Here is a 25,374-nt window from a genome sequence, read left to right as displayed (position 1 = left end):
CCATTTTTCTTTTTTTTAGAAAACGAAAGTGAAAGCTAGCCTCTAGAGCTAATTATTTGAACAAATTTCCAGGCTAGTTTTTCTTTTTTACGGTAGCCGACAGATGTAAACTTTACAAATTCAAAATGGCTGACGAAAAGCAAGAAAACGACAGTAATTTTGATCAAAATGACCGAAATAATGAGCCACAACTGCCTCCATCTCCCTCCCCTTCTCCATCTCCACCTACTCAAGAAAGAACCCCAGAAGAGGGTAAAAAGCTAAGGTTGCGAGATCTCATGCGAAGACAAAGAAGAGATTCTGATGTGAGTAGTTTATTTGGGCCATTCCAGAAAAAAAAAATTACCCCCTAATGGATGACATCAATTTTTGAAATAAATTTTGGCACGGAATTCCAGGCAAACTTTAAAGAGAAAGTATCGGAATTCCATGAATTTTACTTAATTTTGCATTAAAGTATTGGAATTCCATGATTTTTTTAGGTTACAGTAACGGAATTCCACGGTTTTGATAGGTATTTTGTAAATTTGTTACGGAAATTCCGTACTTTCTTGAAAGCAATTTGCTACGGAAATTCCATGTCGTCCATTGGGGGGTAACGAATAAAAACTGGAAAAACTGGAATGGCCCTTTGCTTATTCTTTCAATTTTTTTGAGCAGATTTTGTACAAACTTTCATGCGTGGCTGGACTTTCTTATTTCTTATGGTCACTCTACTATGGTAAAAGATAAAGACATGAATAGGTTTATCAGCTTTGGGACAGAATACATATCATAATGTGTCCATTTCAAGAATAATTTTCAGACGCAATAAGGCAAAAGGGGTCACTCACATATCGATTCTTCCCACGACTAACGTCAAATTGACGCGAAGGGTGGGTGGGTTAGAGTCTTTGACGCTAAGAAATTTCACCAGAAATATCAATTTTTAATACGTCTATTCCGTGACAAATGTTACTTTCCATATTTCTTTTCCTCTCCTCTTTTACGTAATAGTTATCGGACAGTGTTATGTTGCGAGTACAATATGAGAAATATTTTACGAGTTCCGAGATTTTCCATACAATATTTTCCGAGCTTTTAGGCAAGGAAAATATACGAAAAATTCGGAACGAGTGAAATATTTCCATATTGTACGAGCAGATAGAGTCAGTTCGCCAGTGCACGAAAAGCAGTAAAACAGCAAATGTATGACCCTGTTAACATGGATCAAAAGTGAAGACAGGGAAAATTTTTCCAAAATCGCCGCTGTACTTCTCATTGGTTAGACGCTTGAAATTTTATTGAATGGTCTCCTACCAACCGGCACAGGTTCACCCGGTTGAATACTCTCAGGTACCGTGAGATTGGGTAACTTGCATCAGTGGAAGCTAACATAACATGCATAACATGCATATATAGCCCTCAAATGAAAGACCTGGCTGGTCATTAAAATACAACTACGCAGCTCCACTCGCAGCTCTACTCTATCATTTTTGTTTTGATTTAATTTTGTATTTTAATGACCAGCCAGGTCTTTCATTTGAGGGCTATGCATGTTAGTCTCCACTGATGCAAGTTACCCAAATCTCACGGTACCTAATAGTTGGGGGGTTTGGAATAAGCGGGCTGAGGTTGGAAAAAATCTCAAAACTTAATAAGCGGGGGGGTGTAATAAAAATATCCTAGGTGGAAAATTTCCATAAATTATGCGCGCCCATAGGACAATATTTTAAAAAACCCGCGAATATATAGTGAGTGGGCGTTTTTTAACCAATTAGGTGCACTCACATATTCAGGGAGAAATATCCCTGCATGCATGTTAGTTTGACCAGACAGTAAACCAGAAAAACAATCTTTAAAAAACTAGATGATAAAATAGTTTACGGTCTGCATATCAAGGCTAATAAAATTCATGAGATTTAATGTGAGTTAACAGGTGAATGATAGATCCAGAAATGACCATTTTCACTGTTCATGCATCGTAACCATGAAAAATGTTTCAATCTAGTTCAAAGTTACCCATGAGCTGCATTTTAGTGTCAATTAACAGATTCCAGAATCAGTTTATACTTTAAATAATTATGTGAGTCCAGTTTGAAAAATCAAACCACTGATCGTTTAATGCGACAAATCCAGAAATGACCATTTTATTTAATATATGTGTAGAATCATGAAAAAAGTCCCAATCTTGTTCAAATTTACACATGAGCTGCATTTTAGTCTCCATTAACATGATTCCATAATCAGCTTATTTGAAATAATTCTGTGTCGAGTTTGACAAATCAAGCCACCAATCGTCAATCGAGACAGATCCAGAAATAACCATTTTCACGCGTAGCATCATGGAAAAAGTTCCAATCTTGTTCCAATTTACACATGGGCTCCATTTTAGTGTCCATTACCAAATTCCAGAATCAGTTTACTTGAAATAATTATGTGTTGAGTTTGAAAATCATACCACGTCCCCCAATTGACCACCCTTGTCTTGTTAAGAGCCTGAACAGCGACAGATCCAGAAGTGACTGTTTTCTTATGTAGCATCAAGAAAAAAGTTCCAATCTTATTCAATTTTACACATCAGCTGCATTTCGGTTTATTTACTTCTATATCAGAAGCCATTATTTCCTAAAATTTATAAAGTCTTTTTGAAAACAAGAAACTAAAGTCTTTTTGAAAACAAGAAACTAAAAATTAAAGTGATTTAAGGTAGAATTTTCACTCATAAAACATTATGAAAACTTGAGCAAAGACTATAAGATATGGCAGAATGTTGAAAAAGGTTTATAAAGAAAAATAATTACAAAATTTCTTTGGTTTGAAAGTCTCTTGACCACTAAAGCAAAGAAAATGTTCAAGAAAGTATGAATCAACCTCCTCGCTTCGACCGCCATCTTGTTTTGTTTTGAAAATTGTTTTGAAGGAGCGCGGAATCAGAAAATATATCTTTTATAGCCAGTATCCGACTTTAGCAAGCTTTTCCCTCTCCAGACGGCAAAATTAAAAAGTGTGTTACTGGTTTTAAGCGCCGTTTCTACCAAAACGGACAGACAGATACACGGACGGAAAAGTGCTAATGAAAGGCCCTATTGCTAGCGCTGGGCCAAAAACAACCAAAAACAAACTTCTATAAAACTTCCTTTGTGCAGCAGAATCCTCAAATTATTCCTTGCAATCTCTCCAAAAATTAAAATAAACGGAGCACTAGAACAACACCAAACCAATTTTGAACGAGGCCAAGTAAAAAAATCACGAAATTCGGGATTTATGTAAATATGGCTGATCGCGAGAGAAATGTTTTTTAGAAGAAAATTTGCGCAAGAAGAGTTCTGAAAATGACTTTCCTCTTTTAAAAACCTTTTATCTTCCATCACACAAAATTTCATTGAAACATGTTAGCTCATTAATTCAAAATCAATAGAAACCTATCCTAGTGGTCACTCACATATCGATTCTTCCCACGACTAACGTCAAATTGATGCTAATTTGAAAACCCCCCCACCCCCACCTCTTAACGTCAAAGTTCATAAATTATCAAAAATCGAAATAATCGATATCGATAAGATAATGATTTTTCATGAATGGCTGAATGTTAAAAATTGCAAAATCCAATGGTATATCACCCTATTTCTTCTTTTTTTTGAAGGGTTTTTTAGAAACAAACTAGGATTAGGGTCAAAATGTTGCTATTTTGGCCCTTTTTGGCTTGGCTAGGTTGCAAATGTGTTCATCAAAACTCGTCACAGAATTTAAGAATATGGTAAAACAAGCTATTCCCATGTAAGATAATATTTTTGGAAAAGCTGAAAACTTTTTTTGGAACTCTCCATGGTTTTGATGTTATGCTATGTGAGAAAATATTTGAAAAAATAGATCACCATTCCTCAACTAGTTGTTCAAAGAACTTGAGTCTGCATTGAGTCTGATGATGTTGGAAATGTTCATGACGTGCAAATAAGATGGGCAAATTATTGGCAAAGTATAAGATAAGAGAAAAAAGAATAAAAGAAACAATGAAATTGTTTCTTTGTCATTTTGTCTTATTTATAGCGTGATTGCTGTTTTTAATGATTTTTTGAAATTTTGACATGGAAAAAAAGTTAGTTTTTTGGAAATAACTTTCGAACTGTTTTTTCAAATTTAATGTATAATAGCTCAAAATTCAAGTTAGAGCATCCTCTATACAATAAAAAAAGAATGAACAAAAAATTTAAATTCTGAAGCTCACAATATCTCGACAAACCTGTATACTTTTTTTTGGTGCACCGGGTATATAATGTTAATTTTTTGTTATAAACTATTAACTCAAGGTGATAGGAATAGAATTCCAAGATTTTTTGCTTTTTCTCATATTTAGAATTTTCGGTTTTGTCAATGCTGATTCTAGGGCTCCAAGATACTGGTTGACCTTCAAGATGCTATATCTTTTACCCAGCTTCTAAAGTTACAGATGTATTTGCATTTTCTGAACGGCATTATGTGTAGAAAGTTTCCTATACCCCGTTTTCATAACTTATTTTCAATATCCAAGGAGCTAGAGTGAGTTTCCTTTAGACGCAAATATGTTATTTTGAATCTGTCTCAAACCAGCAAAAACATGCTCATTTTTAAGTATAACCATCATTCTTTCAAAATAAACAAAAATCGTTTAATTCTGATAAATCTACAAGTCAGAATCTTCATTTTAATGAAAACCTCCGTTTTGGGCGCCGTCTCCGTTTTGGGGCCATACTGTATATTTCTAAGGGTCCCCTCATAAAATCATCAATAAATTTCAAAAAGAATTCTATATTACAATTAGGTAACCTTTTAATTAATCATCCATCAGAATTTGAAAACCTCCTCCCTTCCAGACGTGAAGATTTATTATGAAGAAATTTTCAAGGAAAATGTGCTGAAACTCACAAAATTTGCACAGTGTTTGCCCAAAAATACATGGATATGAAATGATAGAACTATAGTAACCTTACTTTGAGCAATAAGTACTTTTTGCATAAAATGTTTATTTCAATCAGGATAACATTCTCACTTCTGTTCTTATAAATTTACATTTCAGATTTTTTTGCTTGCAATGATGGTACATCAAAGAAAAGCCGCTTTGAATAGATTTATAAAAGATTTCAACAATCATTTAGGTCATTTAGGTCATTACCGAGACGTTTTTTCTCCATCTATATCTTTATTACCTTCATGACTGCACGCATCCCCTCTGATTATGTTTTGATATAGGAGATGCTAATTTTGTTTAAAGTTCTTGTTCACTAGAGTTAGGAGTTACCCAAAATTTGGAGTAATCTGTTTTAGAATTGTCTTAAAAAGGTTTACAAATCCAATGATTACATATAAAATTTACTAGTCAAGCTGTTCAAGTTTCTTAAAGCCAAAAACACAACCACTGGGGGTAACTCTCAGATGGGAATTCTATACATGCGCATCCCCCCATGAGGAGAATTAAGGGTTGTGATGAAATAGAGTGTTTGAAAGGTCCTTTGAATGGGTTTAAAGCTCAAATCGGACGGTTTTATGACTAAAAAAACGAAAGACTCTGGCAGACTTCAAAAATTAAAAGATTTTCAAAGTTTTGGGGTTTTCCCCAAAAAAAGAGATTTTTTGGATTTTTTCACTTCTTGAAGTTAAAAGGCAATAGAAATCAATTGGAAGAGGTTTAGGGACTAAAAATTGATGGTTGCTAAAGAAAAAATGCCAAAATTTGTGAAAATGCAAAAAAATCATTTAAAATGGCTGAATGTTAAAAATTGCAAAATCCAATGGTATATCACCCTATTTCTTCTTTTTTTTGAAGGGTTTTTTAGAAACAAACTAGGATTAGGGTCAAAATGTTGCTATCTTGGCCCTTTTTGGCTTGGCTAGGTTTTCAATTTTTCTCAAACCTTCAAGATCACCAAAAATGGGTTAAATTTCTCTGAATGAAAAGCGACCTAAATCTGGTCCTAATGTGTCATAAATTTTGAAAAACATTGAATGGGGTTTCCCCTATTTCACCATGGGTGCCTAGTGTGAGGAGGAGATGCATGCAGCGTGAGCAGGCCTCCCAGCCGTCCTGTATTTCCTGCATTTCCTGTATTTTGATATTTTCCTATTTTTTTCCTGTTTTTTCCTGTATTTCATCAAATATTCCTGTATTTTCAGACCAGCTTTAGTCAAAAGTTTTAATTTATATCAATGAAGCCTGTCACAAATCTCTGCATTGTTACATTGGAATCTCTTTCAGGTTCAAACAGTTAAACTAACAGTTCACCACTCATTTACCATTAAATTTTAAACAGTCTTTCTATAGCCTTTGCTTGTTTTTTAGATTACTAAAAAGAAATGACTAGAACAAAGTATAATAAATCATGGGAGGAAAGTCATGACTGGCTAGGTCAAGTGAAGGAGGATAAGCACTCAGCTAGATGTAATATTTGTAATAAAGTTTTCAAATGTAGCAATGGTTGAATTTCAGATGTTAAACGGCACAGTAAGACTGCAACGCATGTTGAGAACTTAGAGTTGATGAAAGGACAGAAAGCGTTTTCTTCAACATTTACTCTCAAGAAAACTGTTACTAGCAGTTACTAGCCCAACTTTGTCAGATAAGCAGCAAGTATTAAATGCAGAAGTTATCGAAGCTCTTCATTCTGTAGATTCAAATCAAAGCTTCAATGCAAGTAATGTAAGTGGAGAGCTTCCTCATGGAAATGCTGAGCCAGAGAGTTAATAACCCGGGGGGGGCAGCTGGGCAAAAGGACCGACGGGTATGTGCGGGCACTAAGGGTGTCTTTTCAAGGCACCTCAAATGCACTGTAAGGGTCGGAAAAACTAGAGATGCACTGTAAGGGTAGAAATTTCAGAAAATTCTTGAAAAATCTAGATATTTTGACCAAAAATGCTAGAATTTTGACCATTTTTTGCACGAAAGGGATCGAAAATTTGGGGGAAAATGCACTCTAAGGGTATGATTTTCACTGATTTTTGCTGCACTGTAAGGGTGCAATTTTAAAAACCAATTTTTGGCCCGCACATACCGTCAGTCCGCAAACCCAGTGCCCCCCCCGGGTTAATAATCAATTAACAAGGTAATCTTAGCAGTCCATGGATTCTCATTGCAAGCAGATACTCTTGAAGCTTTGAGATTTGTCAAGGATTTTATTATCGAGAATGGAGGTTGTAACAAGGTTGAAGTTACAAAGGAATTGAGAAGGTCATGTGAGTCCTCGCATTCCATTATATCAGTATTATCTCAGCGAAAAGAGAACGGGGGTTATGTTATCTTTTTTGAACAGTGCAATTAAAAGCTGGAAAATGTTAAGTGTTGGTGCATTGGTATTATTGCTATTGGTATTATTTATTATTTCGAAACGAAGTGAAATCACAGTATAATTGTTTTTATTGAAAAGATAAGCATGAACTTATTAATTTCGCCTAGCGAAAGTATTACGATAGCCTTTCGCGGCGGCGGCGGTGTTGGTGTCATCGGAAAAAAATTAGAAAACGAAAGTACTCGATACGGTGGACAAACTCACTAAATTTAATTTGTTTTTCTACCTTTCCTCGCTCACACTTACCATGCATAAATATTGTGGTCGTTTTTTTTTTCAAAAAGAAAAATAATAAATATAAGACGTACAATTTTGAAACAATTCAAATATCATTAATATTATTTGCTCATCTTCATTGTACTTTAAACAAACACTTTATTCTTTTTTGTTTTTTTCCTATGAATGTTCTACTTGACATGCGTAAATGAAAAACAGGGAGTGGTTATTATGCGTTTAAAATAAAGAGGATTTGGTTGAATAGCCTTGTAGTTAGATGGTATGACAATATACTATTCGGATATTAGTTCCTACAAAGTAAACAAAGGATGGCATAATATGCGGGAACATTTTGGGGGGGGGGGTTGGGGGGGGGGTTGAAATAAAAATGTCCTGGGTGGAAAAAATTTGAAAAGGTGGCTAATACAGCTGAATTAGGACAAATTCTTATAAGCATTTACTTCATAAGAATCTAATCAATAACTCTTGAAACACGGTGATATACCCTTTGGTAATTAGTTTTTACAAAGTAAACAAGGGATGACGCACAATAATTTGAGCACATTTATTTTTCTTATAAGCATATACTTTATAAAAATCAAATCAATAACTTTTGATAGCTGGGATTATACTTTTAGGTAATTAGTTCTTACAAGGTAGACATGGGACTACTGGTTGCAGCAGTTTTAATATGGTTCAGCCTCGTTTATTCATTATAAAAAATGACCGTGTCCGAATAATTTCTCATGACTCGACCTAAACCTTTTTTTCTAATCCACCTCGTAATTTTCTTAATAGCTTTTTCAGAGCCAGCATTTTAGCATACTTTTTGCAAATATTTGGCGAAATTTTCGACTTCAAGTCGTCTTGTTTTTTTTTTATTTTATTTAAATCACTTTTATGTATCACCATTAGATTTGGTATAATAATTATATTGCCTTTGTTATTTTTAAGTCTAAAGAACTTTGCTAATTCCCAAAACACTAAACACAGTTTGGCTATGAGGTCATTAAAGAGATCGTAAAATGTGTTATGATCGAAAAACTGTTTTATCAATCATATCACTACCCCCGTTTTAAGTAATAAGTTGGAGATTTGATATTTAACAGAAAAGTGCTACCAAGGGGTATTTCGGGTCCCATATCTTCCGAAGGACTTTTCTGTTTGCCTTGAAATTTAACAAACTTCTTAACCTAAGGTTGAACTACCACTGGTGTAAAAATGAACGTTATAGCATAAATAGAAAAAAAGCTCAATTTTTGCAATCGCAAATTTAACCGCTTAAAATCGCGAATTTTTCAACCAAAAATACATTCAAATATAGCGCTTTTGATTCTCTAAAACAAGCAAAAAAATTTCCATAATTATATTTGACTATCAAAAGTTACAGGCATTCTTGTTTCCACTGCCAATTATATCTGGACAGACTTTAGAAGCTATCACTAAAACTAAGAACATAAACAGAGATAAACTAATCAGTGCTCAAACTAAAATAAATATGGGATTGAAAAGAAAAGCAGAACTTTTATTGGAATTGAGTGGAGTAGAGAAAAAGATGAAGATTGACTGTCTGAACTCTTATTCTCGTCGTTATTTTGTTTGTATTTGCTTTTTTAGTTGATATTTGTTGTCAGCTTATAGGTAAAGTAAGACTAGCATGAATATATTCTAGAACTGTCACATTTTATTCTGATTTGTTTGTTCTATTTTCGCCTCATTTACATGATGGTACTTTGGTACTTTTTAATATTTTTGGCTTTTTACCCCATTCTCACTGCTTAAGATTCAGTCATTTCAGGCGTAGCTCTGTTGCTCTTATTTTTGTTTTTTTGGAGCCTCCTTGATCTTAAAAAAATTGTTCTTGTAAAAAAGATCTTCCTCGATGAAATCATGAACTCCAACCAAATGGACTCTGTTTTTTTTATACGATGATACGATGTATTTTCCTGTATTTTTGAATTTTTTTGTCCTGTATTCCTGTTTTATTTTACATAATTGAGGCTGGGAGGCCTGCGTGAGGAAATACAGGCTCTGAAATTTTCACACATCTGTCTTTAGACACAGCCTGATGCACCATTATTGGATTTTCAGTACAATGATACAGATACACTTGAAAATGAATTAGCAGGTAAGCTGCCAACTATATTTTCACATTGTACGGCGAATTGTCAAGCTCCAATTTAAAATTTCAGGTTCCATTTCTTTAGAAAATTCAACCAAGGTTGCAGAAAAATCATACACTGTCCTGCAGTGTGAAATTGTTTGACAATTTGATGATTTGAAAATGAGAACAAAAATGGGTTTAGAAGTAAAAAAGCCCAATGTCTTTTACGGCTATTATATTGAATCGAAATATCAATTAAACTGAAGTGGTGCTCCTTAAAACTATCACAAGCTCATAATAGTAAAAAATTGTTCTATCCTTTGTAAACTAAGATATGGTACTAATAAGTTATGCATCAACTAACTTTTTCTTCATTCTTTTTTTTATAGAACTTTACAGTTACACCGAAGAAAATGACTTTCAGGAGAATGCAATTGCCTTTCAAGCTATTTTATCTGAATTTGGAAAAGACAGTAAGTAATATACATATATTTTTCTTCCAAAGTGGCCAATCACTCATGTTTAAAAGAGCCTTACAAATTTGTAATGTGTTTTCTTGTAGAGATTTAGAAATTTGAAACCACCATCCTCACTGCATCACTATTATTTGATAACCAATTATTTCAATGAAATTGTACTCATTGTGCAATTTTGAAACAACATTCATGATCTCTTACCAGGTAAGGCGAAAGTAAAAAAATGTAGTGTTTCCAGGATGCGGGTGAATGAAAAAAGCTCTCATGCGGCTGGCCGGAAAAATTTTTTTTTTATATATAACTTAAGATCGTTGAAATAACATTAAAGATAACTTTTATGTACAAACAGTATGAAGTAAGCCCTGAACACTAATGTATCAACTTGATTTACAAGAAGGGGGAATATATAACCAAACGACGTTTAATAGCTTGAACGGTCAACTTGATTTTCCTTATGATGAACCATATAGATTACCGCGGCCGGGTCAGAAAAAAAAATTTCAACCTGCTGGTTTTCTGAAACTTTCATTTAATAGAATTCGAAAAATGGGCCGAGCTGTCACCCTTTGAGAAGAAAACATTTGTCTTGTATGTATTGGAAAAACTGGAGGTGGTTAATATACAGGAACAAAGAAATGCAGCCCAATCGTTATTGTATTTGGTACAAGGTATAGTACTATCCATCCAAAATATTGTAGCCCATACTATTCTGTAATGAATATGTGTTGCATATAAAAGAGGTGTTCTTATCACACAGGGTCTCCTCTTTGCAAACAAAGTATGAGAACCAGTAGTTTTGAATTGCTCTCTTGCAAGAAGCTCTTTTTAATAGAAAGAAACAACAGTCCCTTCCCTACATTCAGAAAACTACATGAGGCATTCATTTGGGATTTTTGATTTTGTAGTTAAAACTTTTGACTGAATTTAAAACATTTTTGACATGGTATGAAATTCTTATAATTATTCTCTAAATACTAATTCTTTAGGTGTTTATAAAGACCATCAAGAGGACTACAATGGGTGTCTACAAGAGGTATAGATTGTATAAACTGTGCTTTTCTACTGGTTTAATACAATAATTTATCAGAAGGTTAACTTTTTCTTCCAGTTATTATAGATTTTGTCATTAGCTTTTCTACGCTTTTAATTATTTTTAAAATACACAGTTTTTCTATAGTGTAATCACTTTATATCGAGTCAAGTCTCACGTTTCTAAGATATTTTTAACTTTGAACCTTAAAATAATCTGCTTCTTTAATCATTAAAATATAATTGGTAAAAAAGAAATATTCCTTTGCTAATTCTAGATGAAAGATAACGTACTTTTGCTGTACAATTGTGGTGTTTATTTGACAATACAAAGGCTTCTGATGACACAAGCAGAGTACGATATTTGAAGTCAAGTTCATGTGGTCTGATTTCTTTGAAACTTTTATTCATTAAAAATATTTCATTGTCTTCTTAAATGACTTTAAAAAAGACGAAATTTGAACTACTGAAGAATATCAATTTGAAATCCTTTTACCTTAAAAAATCTCAAAGTGAGGAACCAAAAATTCCCAAAGGTGTTCTGCAACTGGCTTTCTGGGTTCACCGTCATGCTCTAACTTATATTAGCTGATCATATGTCTGTGTGTAGCCATTTGTTATTTTACTTTCAATTTTGTAATATTGAGATAATAATTTTAAATCAAATTTCAGAAACTATGAAGCTGTAAGGATGGCATTGTTGAAGGCTTCAATATCAATTGCTGACAGTATTGATCTAAGGTATGTACAGTTTGTGCATAGCAAAGAAAAACAATGTATCAAATAAAGTACTTAAAGTTTTGTCCTTTATACAGACCATCTTTTGTGCCTTTTTAGTCTGGTAATCGGACGCTGCTCCCTCTTGAGTAATGGTAAAAGCCTTTTTATGAAAAAACAGCCTTTTTTATGAAAAAACAGCAGAAAAGTACCTTTTTTGGTCTCGGGCAGACGCTGCCCTGCCTTTCTAGAATTTGGCCTGCCTTACCTTTATGACAATTAACTTTTGTGATTTCCCTAATTTTAGGCAAATTTTAATTAATAATTTTATCATTCATAAAAGCAAAAGTTTCTTTAAAAGTACAGAAATTTTAATAAATAATCATATTTCATTTTCCTTTAGAATATATTTGAACATCTTGTACAGTATGACAGAAATTTTATCACATTTTTCAAAGTCAGATGATGTTATCAAAAAAGCAGCTGATGCCTTGAAACAAGATTTAGGTTTGTTGCTGTTACATCCAGTAAACTCTTTTCTTTAAATGAAAACTTTTGCATTACTTACTCTTAAACGATTGTGAGAGACACCTAAACATAGTCGCATAGAAATCAGTTCTCTCAAAATATAGCATAATATTTTAAAGCGGTTTTTGTCATGACAATTTTATGAAAATAATATTTATATTTAAAACCATTACTGTATGTTGATATAAACATTCTTTTCTGTTTTTCTCAGTTGGTACAATGAATGCAGAAGATGGGCAGCCGTTTGCTTGTGATTTATTTCATCTTGTGTTGAAATTTTGTGCTGGCTCAAGTCCCCATTTTCCTATCAAGAAAATTCTACTGCTTCTCTGGAAAGTTGTTCTGGTAATGATAATAATTGTTTTAAGAGAGTTTTTATACATCAAGTGAAGATCTGCACAACATACCGACGTATTGATAGTTTTTTTATTCCGGAATACTGGATCATTAAAAATCTGTCAAATGCCTGCATACTTGAAAACAGGCTCCTTTTTATCGTAACAATCTCGTAACATAACGTTTGTTTTTTATTTTATTTTGAAAATTTGATTAAAAAAAAAGATTTATCATGTTCTTTTCAATGTTTTTAGTTCACACTTGGTGGCTTCAAAGAGCTTCAAACGCTGATGAAAGAGGCACGTTGTAAAGCTGGTCTATCAGCTTCTTTTGGCGATCAACATGAGAAACCAGGTGATGGCGAGAAGCGTCACGTGCTGCGGCCCTCATCTCCGGCTGAAGAAAGTAGCCAGAAAATGAAGCCTCGTAAGACGGTCGATTTGGATGACGATGATATCGATTTTGTACCAGCTCCCATCACAGAATCGCATCATTATCTAGAAAATGTTTTACTATTAAGGCCCAAAGTCAGGTAAAATTAATGTATCTTGAGACAATGTTTCAAAATAGTCTAGCTTTTATAAGGTCTGGTAACTCGATCTAAAGTATCTTCCAGTGTGGCTTTTCATAAGCTATTTTGCAAGTACTCAATACACCTTTATACGGGCATTTTTTTGTCCGCTTTATCCTACTAAAACCGTCCCAGTCCTTTATTTGCACCTAATAGAAAAATGTGTCAAAAAAGGATTGGATTGAGTCTAGTGGGAAAAAGCAGACAAGAAAATGCCTGCACTGCAGTTGGCGGTCGAAAAGGTGTATACTTTGCTTTGAAATAATTATTTCATGGGATGTGATCTGAAGCAGAAACAGGTTTCTTCTATGCTGCTCTGAAATGAAAACAAGCATATTTAGAAACACTTTTTCAGCCTGAAAGTCAAGATCCGCCAAAATTTGCTTATAAAAAAGACACTAGCTTCATAACCTCATATTTATCCTTTCCATTTCTTTCTTTTGTTATCACCTTATTATCCATAGGACAAAAGATATTGCAAATTTTTTGGATAATGTCAGAACAAAATACGTTGGGTTTCAGTTGCACAAGTAAGTCTGGTGTTGTGATTTTAAAACTTCATCATGCATTTCGTCATGAATTTTCTTCCATGTCCAACCTGTAAAATCATTAAAATTCAATTGTTCTGCATTTTCTGTTCAATTTCTCCAGTGACACTACTACAACAGCTGGATTGCCACCATCAATCGTCGAAGGTTTAGACGTCCTGAAAAGTGTAAGCTCCTTATCTGTGGCCGGGTAGCTCAGTCGGTAGAGCATTCGCCTTATAATCTAAGAGTTGTAGGTTCAATCCCTGGTCACCGCCGACTCGGCGGATGAGTAGCTTAGATTGGGTAATCTGATCTAGGTGGTAAGTTACCGGGAGCTGAGAGTAGGTGTGGCGCTCTACCTCACATTCGATCTCCCAGGTCTAGCGCAAATAGAAAAGGGGATAGACTCCCTCACTCCCGGCTCTGCCGACTGTCACCAGATGAATATACTTACTTACTACCTTATCTGTGGAAAGTTTATTCATTTCAAGTTTTGCATATTTTCTTCTTATAGTCCAACAAATTTTTATAGTTTACTTAGTAGTAGAGGGCATTTTGTAAAACCGCTCGACTGTTTTGTTAGAAGCACTTGTTATACATTTTTGGAAAGCTAAGGGGTAGGGGAATCGAAATTACTATGTTTCCAATTTTTTTTTCCAAAAATATACAACAGGTCTCCGTTTTCTCGAGCTAAAATTTTCATTAATTTTTAACCCTATGATTTTTGCCTGAGACCGTCATATTTGTCCGAAAATCAAACCAAAGTGTCCGAAAAAAAATTGGAAACATTAATTTCGATTCCCCTACTCCTTCGCTTTCCAAAAATGTATAACAAGTGCTTCTAACAAAACAGTCAAGCGATTCCAAAAAATCGAACAAATTTCCCCCTACTATAGTGTGCACGCTTTTGTTGCCACAATGTGGAAACCGTGTACAATGCAATTATATCAATTCCCTTGAGAGTGGTTTCTATATGAAGCAAAACAAAGTGCACACCGAAAGCGAATGGACTTTATATTTCACAACTTTTCTCATATACAGTTGAGTCATTATAATTCGAACCCTCACGGGGAACACACATTTGTTCGACTTGAGAAAACTTTGAGCTATGAAGTAAGGTTTATAAGGCTTTGTTAACTAAAAGGATGAGAAAACTAGTTCGAGTTTAAGGAGACATTCGAGTTAAAGGGACTCTAGTATCCTCTTTAAAACTATTTGGGAATCGAAAAAGTGTTAAATTATGTAATGTTGATTTCTATTAAAACTTGTTTTAGCATGTATACACATCCTTATCAGAGGTTCAAATCAAGCAAGAAGATGAACATGTAGACAGACCCTTCAGCAAGGTAATTCAAAAATCGCTGGATAATGGTGAAAATACACATTGTTTGTCACTTGAATTTTTCACTTACTAAAAAAGTAATGTTCAATATTTTCCTCTGATTTTAGGGTGTCCTGCAACTACCTGTGACAAACGCAGAAATCCTGTACAAATTTCTACTCCCCAATCTTCCGCAGTATATGGTACGTTGTTACTTTTCATGCTAACTTAGAGAATCTTATTTTTTCTAAAGGCTTGAATTCGGATTGATAAATTCTGAGATTATTGAAGATTGTTTGTTAGTCTTGATCTCACTTCAGATTTTAACGTATTGAAACTGAAATGTATCCTTGATCATATGTATAGCGTTACTGTACTTTTACTTGAATATTTTTTTTCACACTGTGAGAGAAACGCCTTAAAACACTTTTACATTACTTTTTCCATCTAGATTGCGCTGTTGAAAATCCTATTAGCATCAGCACCAACAGCCAAAGCAAAGACAGAGTCCATCAATATTCTGGCAGATGTTCTACCTGCTGAAATGCCGTAAGTTTGTTAAAAATTATTAAAATTCTTTTGAGATACCTTTATTTTTAACTGGGTTTTAACACGTGAGAGAGACTTTTTAAAACTACTATTTTTGATTAAGAGAAGATCATTGTTGATTTTGTTAATTCCCCTTTCGAAGTAATTATCTATCCTGTTTTCTTCTTTATTTACTCAGTGCGAATGTTCTACAATCAATGCAACTCGGAATCGATGTCAATCGCCACAAAGTATGTCCTTTTATTTTTTCTTTTGAATTTTGAGTTTGTTAAAGAATTTGTTTTTAAGTAAGAGTGATATCGGTTGCTTACCCATCAATTTTAATCTACATACTTTTTCACAATGAATTGACACGGATGTGGAGCAAGATTGACCAGAAAGAAAAACAATTTTTTGATTATTCACCACAATATAACAATAGGGAGATACCGGCCTGGTGTGAGACACGTGTTTGATATGAAACAGGAACACTTATGTAAAACTAAAACCTTTAAGACTACCATTATAGAACATCTGTTATGATCTTTCTGAGTCTCACGATTATCAGTATCACATGTGTTTGAAACGAGACATCGAAGAACCTAATGATAAGGCAAATTTGATCAATAAAATGTGATGGTTAGATTGGAGTTTAGATTTTAGCATAAATCACTCATTTCATTCATGATGAAAATTTGTAATAGAAAATTAAAGAAGAAAAGGGTGTAATTTGAACAGCAAATTTATTAAATGATTTCCTTCTGAGTATTATTTCAATCTACTTTTATTTTAGGAAATTATGATGAAATCAATCTCAGCCCTAATTCTTTTGTTGTTGAAACATTTGAAAGTGAACCATATTTATCAGGTATAACATACAGTATTTGAATATCTTGAATGGAAAGTTTGAAAATATTCTGCAATTATTCTCTCCATTCTTAAAACATCAAAATTTACTTTGTGGAAATTAAACGGCACTTAGGCAAAAGAGCAAAGAGGGCATATACACTTCATTTTTATAAGAGCTAGTAAAATTTTTTCTAATGCGTGACTGCTGTTTTTATTTTCTCGTGATTTTATAGGTTTAAGATGTTCTTAATATGCTTAATATGGTAACCTTTATTAACTTAAAGAAGGGCTCGAGATTAGCAATCTAAAATACGAGGCTTCAAATGTTTTTGATTCATTCTATTTGGTTTTTGCCAAGATTGAGCCTAATGTTTTTGAGCTGTTTATCAAGTTAAGTTGTTTTTTTTCTCGTAACTTTCTCTCACTCAACCATGCAAATGTGCAAATTGTATTTTGGAATCTTTCTTTCTCCATTTCAGTTTGAATTTGTCAGTCAACATTTGGTGTTCTCCAATTGCATTCCGCTCATTCTCAAGTTTTTTAATCAAAATATTTCAGCTTATGTTGCAGCCAAAAACACGTAAGATATCAATGTTTGATTTATCACCATTTCATTCTGCAAAGAATGTTGGTCAATTCGGATATTTTCCTTTTTATTGTGTGATGAGATAAAATCAGTTCCTAGGGTAATATTACGTTCTCTCTGACTTTACTTTCCAAACATCTTCGGTCAATGGTGGGTCAATGACGGGGCTTTATTTTTCATAGTAGACTAGTTTACGCCATTATTGATTTAGTTTTATACTTTTGGAGTAGTACTTTCCAAGGCTTTACTTCAAATTAAACGAAGCCTTAACTTAAAGCTAGATTGATAGTCTAAAAGGTCTGGAATCGCTGTGAAAATCACTTTGCAGTTTTTAAAACGAATCATTAAAAGACAAGCAACATGCTAAATGGACCTACCTGATGATGAGAATCAGATAAATATAGGACAAATTGCAAGAGAGTAAGAAAGTGTAGTGAGCTCACAGCTCAAATTAATATCGACCTGTGAAGTATAGTTAAAGTCGTAGATACTGGGGTGAATAAATATTTTAGCGTGATTTCCCTATTGACGATAAAAGGTGATTTTCCCCAAAGTCCAAAAAAACCCATGTTAGGCACTTTTTGGCCCAAATTTGCTCAAAAATCGTACTCCGTATAAACTTTTTGGGAATCACCATTTTTTGCACTGTGCAAAAAAATCAGAAAAAACTAATGAGCCAATCCTGGGAAAAGCTGGTAACAGACGAACGGACGAACATCGATCAATTTCTTCACCCACCGGGGTAGGTCCAACAATAGCGCGCGCTTCGTCAGTTGATTGTTCTGTTTGACAAGAGAATGTCTTCTTAAAATTTACATAAAACAGGTCAATAGTTTAGAATGCTTTGACGTAAAAAAAAACGTTGAGTAAGAATAGAAATGAACGGTCTACATTTACGATGGAAGAGGTATTTTGCATTGATTTTGCAAGATCAACACAGCTTATATGTATAAACTACACTTAACTTTTAGCATACCGCAACTCAACTTTCCGGCTTGTGTTTTGGAAGAAAGAACTGAAATCACCGCTGAAAGCATAGTAAGACATCTATTTTGTTTTAAACATTTTAACTATCCGGTTATTTAATTCTTTACGCAAAATTCATGCTTAACTAAACAAGTATTGAAAAATTTAGAGCAAGTTTCTGTCGTTAGACGACTACATATAAGAAAAAAATCTAGAGGATATTATAGTACAATCGTCTAACCGCTTTCATTCAAAAAAGACTTTCGGCTTTGAAATACAAAGTAAGCTAATATTCCTTGACAGTGACTTTATTATCTTACGACGCCTATGTTCATAGCGCAATGATTTCCTAGGGATTATATATATATTTTTTATATATTTTTTCTAGGCCGATTCCCACTGCATGGGACGGATTACTCTCTCTCTCTCGACGCCTATGTTACTGATAGCATTGTATTAGATTGTAGTAAAGGACTCCAGTCTACTGTTTAATTGAGATGAATTGAGTATAATAGGCCATTTCACAGTCGCAAAGCGTAATGGGTAATCAGGACCATTGCGCGCTAATGATGACTTACTATTGGTCCAAAGTTTTGAAATTTTTTGAAGGTTTTTGCGTCTAGCCAACAGAAAGCCGTTATGGAGGCGCAATCAGTCCTGATTACCCATGATTCATTTCGATTGCGAAATTGCCTATACAATAACTACTCTACAAACAAGCTGGGCTTTCCTCTTCATGAGTGTTTCAATACATTGGCTTCTATTATTTTCTAGGAAAACACTACATCTAACGAGGCGGATTTTTGTTGGCGTAATCTCTTTTCGTGCATTAACTTGTTGAGAATCTTACAAAAGCTAACTAAATGGAAATATTCAAGAACTATTGTAAGTAATTTCGATTACTTTTTTCTTCCTCTTGTATGTGTGGTTTTCATATTCGGATGTTTCAGCTCTTAAACGATGGAAGATGGAGTTGTAACAATTATGCATCAGTTTATTATAAAAATACTCGAATGCGCGAAAAAAACTGTATAGATAGGGGGTTGTACTCAAATTTCCCACGGTCTACAGTCCAGGGGATATTGCTCTCGTGCCCTCAGAAATACATTCGAATCATATAATCCTGAAAAACTAAAACCCACCCTCCAAAAAAATAAAAAGTCACAATGTGTCTGATGTCTTATGTAGTTCAATGACAAAATGAACTTGCCTTTATATTTCTATCTTTTTGTATTTTTTTCAGATGCTGATGTTCTTCAAGTCAGCACCCTTTTTAAAACGAGCGCTTAAAGTGCGTGAGGAGAATCTTCAACTATACGCATTGAAGGTTAGTTGGTTACATTTTGATAATTCGGGATCTTTAATTTTCATACACCATATAAAGGAAATTATATCTTAATTAAATGACGTTGAGGTTAGATAAGCCCTGCTTGTTCATTTTACGAAAATTCTCCGCCCCCCGGACCTTATTAGGAGAACATTTTCAGCTGTCAAGGAAAAGGCCCCTTACTTTGCTCTAAATAGCCTGATTCTAGCCTATATTTACCTTATTTTTGGGTTTTCAGAAGTACAATTTCCACCCCCCCCCCCCCCCGGTAATCAGGTTTATTAAAATCTTGAAAATTTTCCACCCCCCCCCCTCGTTTATTTGGAGTACTTTAAGAAGAAATTATATTATAAAATATGTTTGTTCCCGAAATTAGTTCATAAGCATGTCTTAATCATCTTATTCCTTTGCCTCAGCTTTTGAAGAATCAGATTCGTTATTTGGGTAGAAATTGGCGTAAAGGCCACATGAAGATTATGTCTTTGATCTATCACAAGATACGACATCGGTTGAATGATGACTGGGCTTTCGCAAATGGTAAGACCTTCTTTTCTGTAGTTAATTTTTTGTTTTTGTGAAGTTGCACTTTCTAGAATTTTCTAGAATATTCGATTCAACCTTAGTGTTTTATTTTGATTTGAGTATAAACATAAAAAATCTTAGATGGAGAATTTAATTTTTATTTTCATTATTCACATCTTCGTTTAACTTTTGATCTAAATGAAAGGGACATAATATCATTCCCTAGCCTGTGCAAAACTTTAGGGGAAAAACACGTAAAGTACAACACAAGGTAAGATTTTTTTTGAAAAAAGCTAAAATAACTAAGTAAGCATTCACCATTCCCTTATGCTTTTCAATAACTAAATTTCCTTATCTCATATCTAGACGTAGATTCGAGACCATGGGATTTCCAAACAGAAGAGTGTGCCATTCGTCATAATGTGGACCTGTTCAATTACCATCACTACGAAGCGAATGGTGCACACTATCCAGTAGACCTTCAACCAGTTGACAACAATCTACAAAGCATTCTCAATCAACCTGTCGTCTTCAGTGAGAAATTCAAAACGAACTATGAGAAATGGGCGGAAAGAGAAGTTTACGAGGGAAGTGTTGACTGGGATGAACTTATCGATGAAGACAAATTGTAGAAAAACTAAATTAAATTTGTTAGGTTTTCTTTCGAATTTAACATTTTTCTGAAGAACAACAAACAAATCAGGCGAGAGATGAAATAGATCAGGAACGTGTTTAACGTGGCCAATACCACTAGTTCGCATTAAGATATTATTATTTTGTCTCTTAAAGTCTAAAATTTAACTCAAATGTTAAGATAAAAAGACTTGGAATTTTCGTTCAGGACCATTAAAGGAGCTTGCAGGCTGAAGTGATGAAAACTATGCAATTATGCCTTTAAGCACCACCGATCCTGTTATCTATAAAAAATGTCTGCAAAATGTTTTTCTTCAGATTTCTTTGTAAATTTATTTGTATATATTTAATCCTTTTTATTATTAGTATCAATAAGCCCATGCTCAATCAACCCTCTTTTCATCTAAACCATACTATAGCATTACTTCGATTTTCGAGATTGGTCTTTTCCAGAAAAAAATTGAATATGGGGGGTGGAGGATATAACTTTTTTTGGAAATTTACCCCTGGACATTGTGACTTTTGACCCCCCGGGCAAGGCAAATTTTGTAGGTTTTCACTACCCCCTGACACTACAGGACTTCAGGCGTACAAACTTTCGCGAGCAGAAACTTTCTGGTTTAAAATATTTCGCTCTCTCTTAGAGCATCTTCAGTTTTTTTGAATAACAAAGACGTTTAACAATTATATTTAACGACGCTAGAACGGCATTACAATGACTTCTTCAGTTTTTGACGTCACGGAACATCTGGTACACTTCTTTCGCGTATCCGTGGCAGTCTTTGTTGAGACCTGATGGAGCCAGAGTTTGGAGTCTGCACATCCATTTATCTTCGGCTCGTTCTCTTTCTGCGGAGGATGAAAAGTCACTTTCTAGGATCATCACCTCAAGGTCAGCAAAGGAGTGGTCGCGATGGAAATGTTCTGCCAACTCTGAATTTTTCGGTCTCTTTCCAATATCGTAGCGGTGCTTTGAAAAACGCGTTGACAAGGCTTCTCCTGTGTGACCAACGTACAACTTGTCATGGATCTTGCATCTGGCTGCATACACAACGTTCTTCGTTTTGCAGCTACCACCATTGGTTACACGTTTAGTGATACCATTGTGAGTGATTTCCGACTGGGTGACAATGTTCGGGCATAGCTTGCATTTACCACACGGTTTCGTGGTATTTTGACGTGGTGGTCTTTCCAAGATATCATTTCGCACGATTTTGTTGGCGATTGTTTTTCGGCGGAAGGCGACTGTTGGAGTTGAAGGGAAGACGGTCGATAAGGTGATGTCGTTTTTGACGATGTTGAAGTTTTGACGAAGAAGTGATGATAGGTGTCTGAGAGCTGGATGCCATGTGCAGACGAAGATGGATTGTTGATCTTGTTTATCTTTTTCTTTTGAACGAAAGAGAGATTCCCGGCTGCTCTTCAGGACGTCTTTATACGCGTTTTCAACAACATCGTGTCTGTACCCTCTTTTCAGAAAGTACTGAAGGAGTTGTTTGGCATGGTTGATGCAGTCAGTACGTTCGTACAAATTCGACGGATTCTGATGAATTGTCCCTTCGGGATGTTTCTAATGACATGGTTTGGATGACAAGATTTGGCATTGAGGTATAAGTGTGCATTTGTTGCTTTGGAATACACGCTTGTCTGGATGGTGCTGTCACGAAAACGAACCTCGACGTCCAGGAAATTTACGGAGTCAGTTGATTGATGCGTCTCGTATTGAATGGTTGATTTCATTTTGCGGTTTTTCGAAAAGTTATTGCAAAAATCGATAAACTGATTCCGTGACTCGTTGCCATGGGTCCAGATGAAGAAGATATCGTCGATATAGCGGTACCAAACGAGGGGTCTGAGCTTGGTGAGTTCGTAATATTCGTCAAGCATTTTCGTCTCTAATGATGCCATGAAGAGGTTTGCGTAGTTTGGAGCCATTGGAGTACCCATCGCGGTTCCTTTGATTTGGTGGTAGATGTTGCTCCCAAATCGGAATACGTTTGACCGTAATACCAGAAGTATCAGCTTTTTTAGATAAGATGAGCTGATCGATTTCTTGTTGCGTTGTTCCAGATGATCAAAGCAGGCCTTTGCTCCTTCTTCGTGATCGATGTTGGTGTACAGTGAAGCAACATCCATTGTAACGAGTATGGTGTTCGAAGGAAGCGATGGAAGATCAGCTAGTTTCACAAGGAAGTCTTTTGTGACACGGATACGCGAAAGAAGTGTACCAGATGTTCCGTGACGTCAAAAACTGAAGAAGTCATTGTAATGCCGTTCTAGCGTCGTTAAATATAATTGTTAAACGTCTTTGTTATTCAAAAAAAATTGAAGATGCTCTAAGAGAGAGCGAAATATTTTAAACCAGTATGTTTTTATTCTGAGCAGAAACTTTCGCGATTTTCGCGAAAGTAAATGTCTTTAAGAATTCTAGAATGGCCATTCGCGAAAGTTTATGCTTTTATTCTTGACAGAAATAGAAACTCTATAAAACTTCAAACTTTGAATAAAATGTAGCTTTTATGGCACTTTTTAGCCTGCTAAAAGACTAATAAGTCAAAGGACAAATGTTTCTAGCCAATACAAGAAGTATTTGTCCCTTTAAGCCATTTTTTCATGTGAAAATTCTCAATATTATGTCTTGATTCGCGATAGTTTATGCTCGCGAAAATAAATTTTCGTTAAATTCGCGCAAGTAAATGTCGTGAATTTCGTGATTTTTCGTCCTCGCGAAAGTTTCTGCTCGCGAAAGTTTGTACGCCTAACGTGTATCCTCCACCATTTTGAGTCCCCCTGTACTTGTTTGAGCTATTAAAAGATATCTACTTTTTCTACCGCAATAGTGTAGAATGATTAGTTTATTTTTTCTGAAGAACACTTCTATCAAACATATGAAATGATGTCTTATGCTTTCTCAAAATTTCAGGTATAATCGGGAATGGAGAGTTGAGATTGAGATTTTTTCTGATAAAAGCCACAAATTGGCTACGGTTTTAGTTTCTGTTCCAGACCTTTTTTTAAATATTTCCTATCTATATAGGAAATATTTGTTAAAACGGTAATTTTTCTTCTCCTTCTTCTTCTCCTCCAAGTCTAACGCTCGGTTTTGGTCAATTTCGTGAGTTTGTACATGAGTCTCTTTTTAAATCAAGCTCCGGCGGTAAAAACAGTAGGGTGTTCTTTATTCGAGGCGGACAACGTCATTTCTTCGAGAAACGTCTGTGGTAAATATCCGAACGGCGCTCTATTCTCCTTGTCGATCGGGCAACGTCGGCTGTTTCAGAAGCGTATTGTTTATCGGACCATACTGCTTTGTTTCTAACTGTCAAAACAAAGATGGCAGAAAATAGACAACAAACAACTTTTGACTTTTCTTTGCCTTGGTTTATATGCTTTGATGAGTTGAATTGGATGATGATTTTTGTACGATTGTCACAAGGAATGGTCGATAGTGAACTTTTATTAATATTCCTTTCTGGATTTGATGTTTCGTTTACATTCTGTTGGTTTGGCTGGAATGAGCTAGCTGGAAAATGAATGAGAGATGCTCTTGGTCTTGGAAAAACAGGACATTTTATCAACTTTCACAACAACAAACTAATCTCAATTTTGTTTGTATATTTACATAAATCGTACGAAGACAAGTGACTGTGAATAAATCTGACCATGTTATACCTGAAAAATTACATACTACTTCCAGCAGTATTATGGCGCATGAAAAAAGTTTGCACCTAACGAATGCAATTTCGACAATGCCGACAATGCAACAATGGGAATGGTTGATGAACTGATTTTAGCTAGAAATTTAAACATGGAGCAAAATTGACTGGTTAATGATTGAATTTCGCTTGGTTTTTTTATATACAACAATGAATTAACTGCTGTAACTGCTATAGTGACAGTTAGTGAAAACTCGTTGTGGTTATAAATTTCAAATTTTAAAGCTGATAACCGGATCTGGAACACCACGGCCCCAATATGAAGAATGTTATGTTATACTTCTTAAAAGGTTTATTGCTGCATTGAATATGGATATAAATAATTTTGAAATCACCTCACATGTACAATTAAAATTTTTCTTGAACTTGGAGATTTTCTTCCCCGCGTGCATTTTAAAACGTGGAAAACTTTAGTTTTGAATTTAGAAATCTTTTGCAACTTGTGTTTAAACGTGGAAACTTTTGTCGTGAATTTGGAGATTTTTTTACCGTCAACTGCTCCAACTTGGGACTATCTGACAAAACATGGGACAACAATTTGGCCACCATTTCACCGAACCTCCAAAGTCATTTGATTTGAGTTAATGAACGGCGTATTAAAAAATGGCAAAACGATGAAGCATTTGACGTCACTCGTGCGGCAAGTTACACACGCGTTATTTGTTAATCCCATCGGGCGATAGGCGGTTAGGCAGCGGGCATTCTCTAATTCTCCAATCTTCGCTATCAGTGAAAGTTATCGTGACATGTTATGAAAGGAAGTATGATTGATAAACTTTGTGGAGTTATCAAAACAAATTTGTTGTCAAAGAGATTTAACAAATTAGTGAAAATACAGACCAGATATCAAACAGTCCCATGTTTCGACCAATCGTCCCAAGTTAAAGCAGTTGACGGTATGTACATTTAAAACGTGGAAACTTTTGTCGTGAACTTGACATTTTCTTCCACATGCATTTAAAAAATGAAGAAAACTCAAGTGATTTCCTTGCATGACAATTTATTTTATTTTCTGACATTTTTTTGGAAGTTTTGATTGTTTCCAAGTATGTGACATTTTTTGCTCTTGCAGCATGCTTTTGGAAATCATAAAATGGCTTCTGTGTTAGGGGAATTTTTTC

At 34.7% G+C, this 25,374-nt stretch overlaps 1 protein-coding gene across 1 annotated transcript; it reads left to right on the top strand.

The window, feature by feature from the left end:
- Positions 1–23: 23 nt before the first annotated feature.
- Positions 24–23,424, top strand: LOC136798904 (striatin-interacting protein 1-like). The gene is made up of 23 exons (XM_067055572.1): positions 24–305; positions 9,573–9,642; positions 10,008–10,091; positions 10,631–10,762; positions 11,081–11,127; positions 11,402–11,478; positions 11,796–11,864; positions 12,244–12,347; positions 12,580–12,713; positions 12,959–13,236; positions 13,740–13,805; positions 13,927–13,990; positions 15,080–15,151; positions 15,255–15,329; positions 15,578–15,675; positions 15,854–15,905; positions 16,448–16,522; positions 16,983–17,083; positions 18,061–18,127; positions 18,830–18,940; positions 19,299–19,382; positions 19,799–19,919; positions 20,271–23,424. The coding sequence occupies exons 1-23, from the start codon at positions 126–128 to the stop codon at positions 20,534–20,536; spliced, it is 2,427 nt and encodes an 808-aa protein (XP_066911673.1). The 5' UTR covers positions 24–125; the 3' UTR covers positions 20,537–23,424.
- The last annotated feature ends 1,950 nt before the right edge of the window (positions 23,425–25,374 follow it).

This window comes from Clytia hemisphaerica, unplaced genomic scaffold (genome assembly GCF_902728285.1).
Source record: "Clytia hemisphaerica strain Z4C2 unplaced genomic scaffold, Clytia hemisphaerica genome assembly, whole genome shotgun sequence".
Lineage (NCBI taxonomy): Eukaryota > Metazoa > Cnidaria > Hydrozoa > Leptothecata > Clytiidae > Clytia > Clytia hemisphaerica.
The sequence above is the reverse complement of the archived record's forward strand: the minus strand, read 5'-3'. Positions and strand labels throughout refer to the sequence as shown.

What these genes read in the sequence shown, in the direction of transcription:
- LOC136798904 (XM_067055572.1), top strand. Translation starts at nt 126, where the DNA reads ATGGCTGACGAAAAGCAAGAAAACGACAGTAATTTTGATCAAAATGAC. An exon ending in GCTGACAGTATTGATCTAAG is followed by an intron (nt 11,865 to 12,243) that starts GTATGTACAGTT and finishes ATTTTCCTTTAG; the next exon opens with AATATATTTGAACATCTTGT. An exon ending in AAGTGAACCATATTTATCAG is followed by an intron (nt 16,523 to 16,982) that starts GTATAACATACA and finishes TCTCCATTTCAG; the next exon opens with TTTGAATTTGTCAGTCAACA.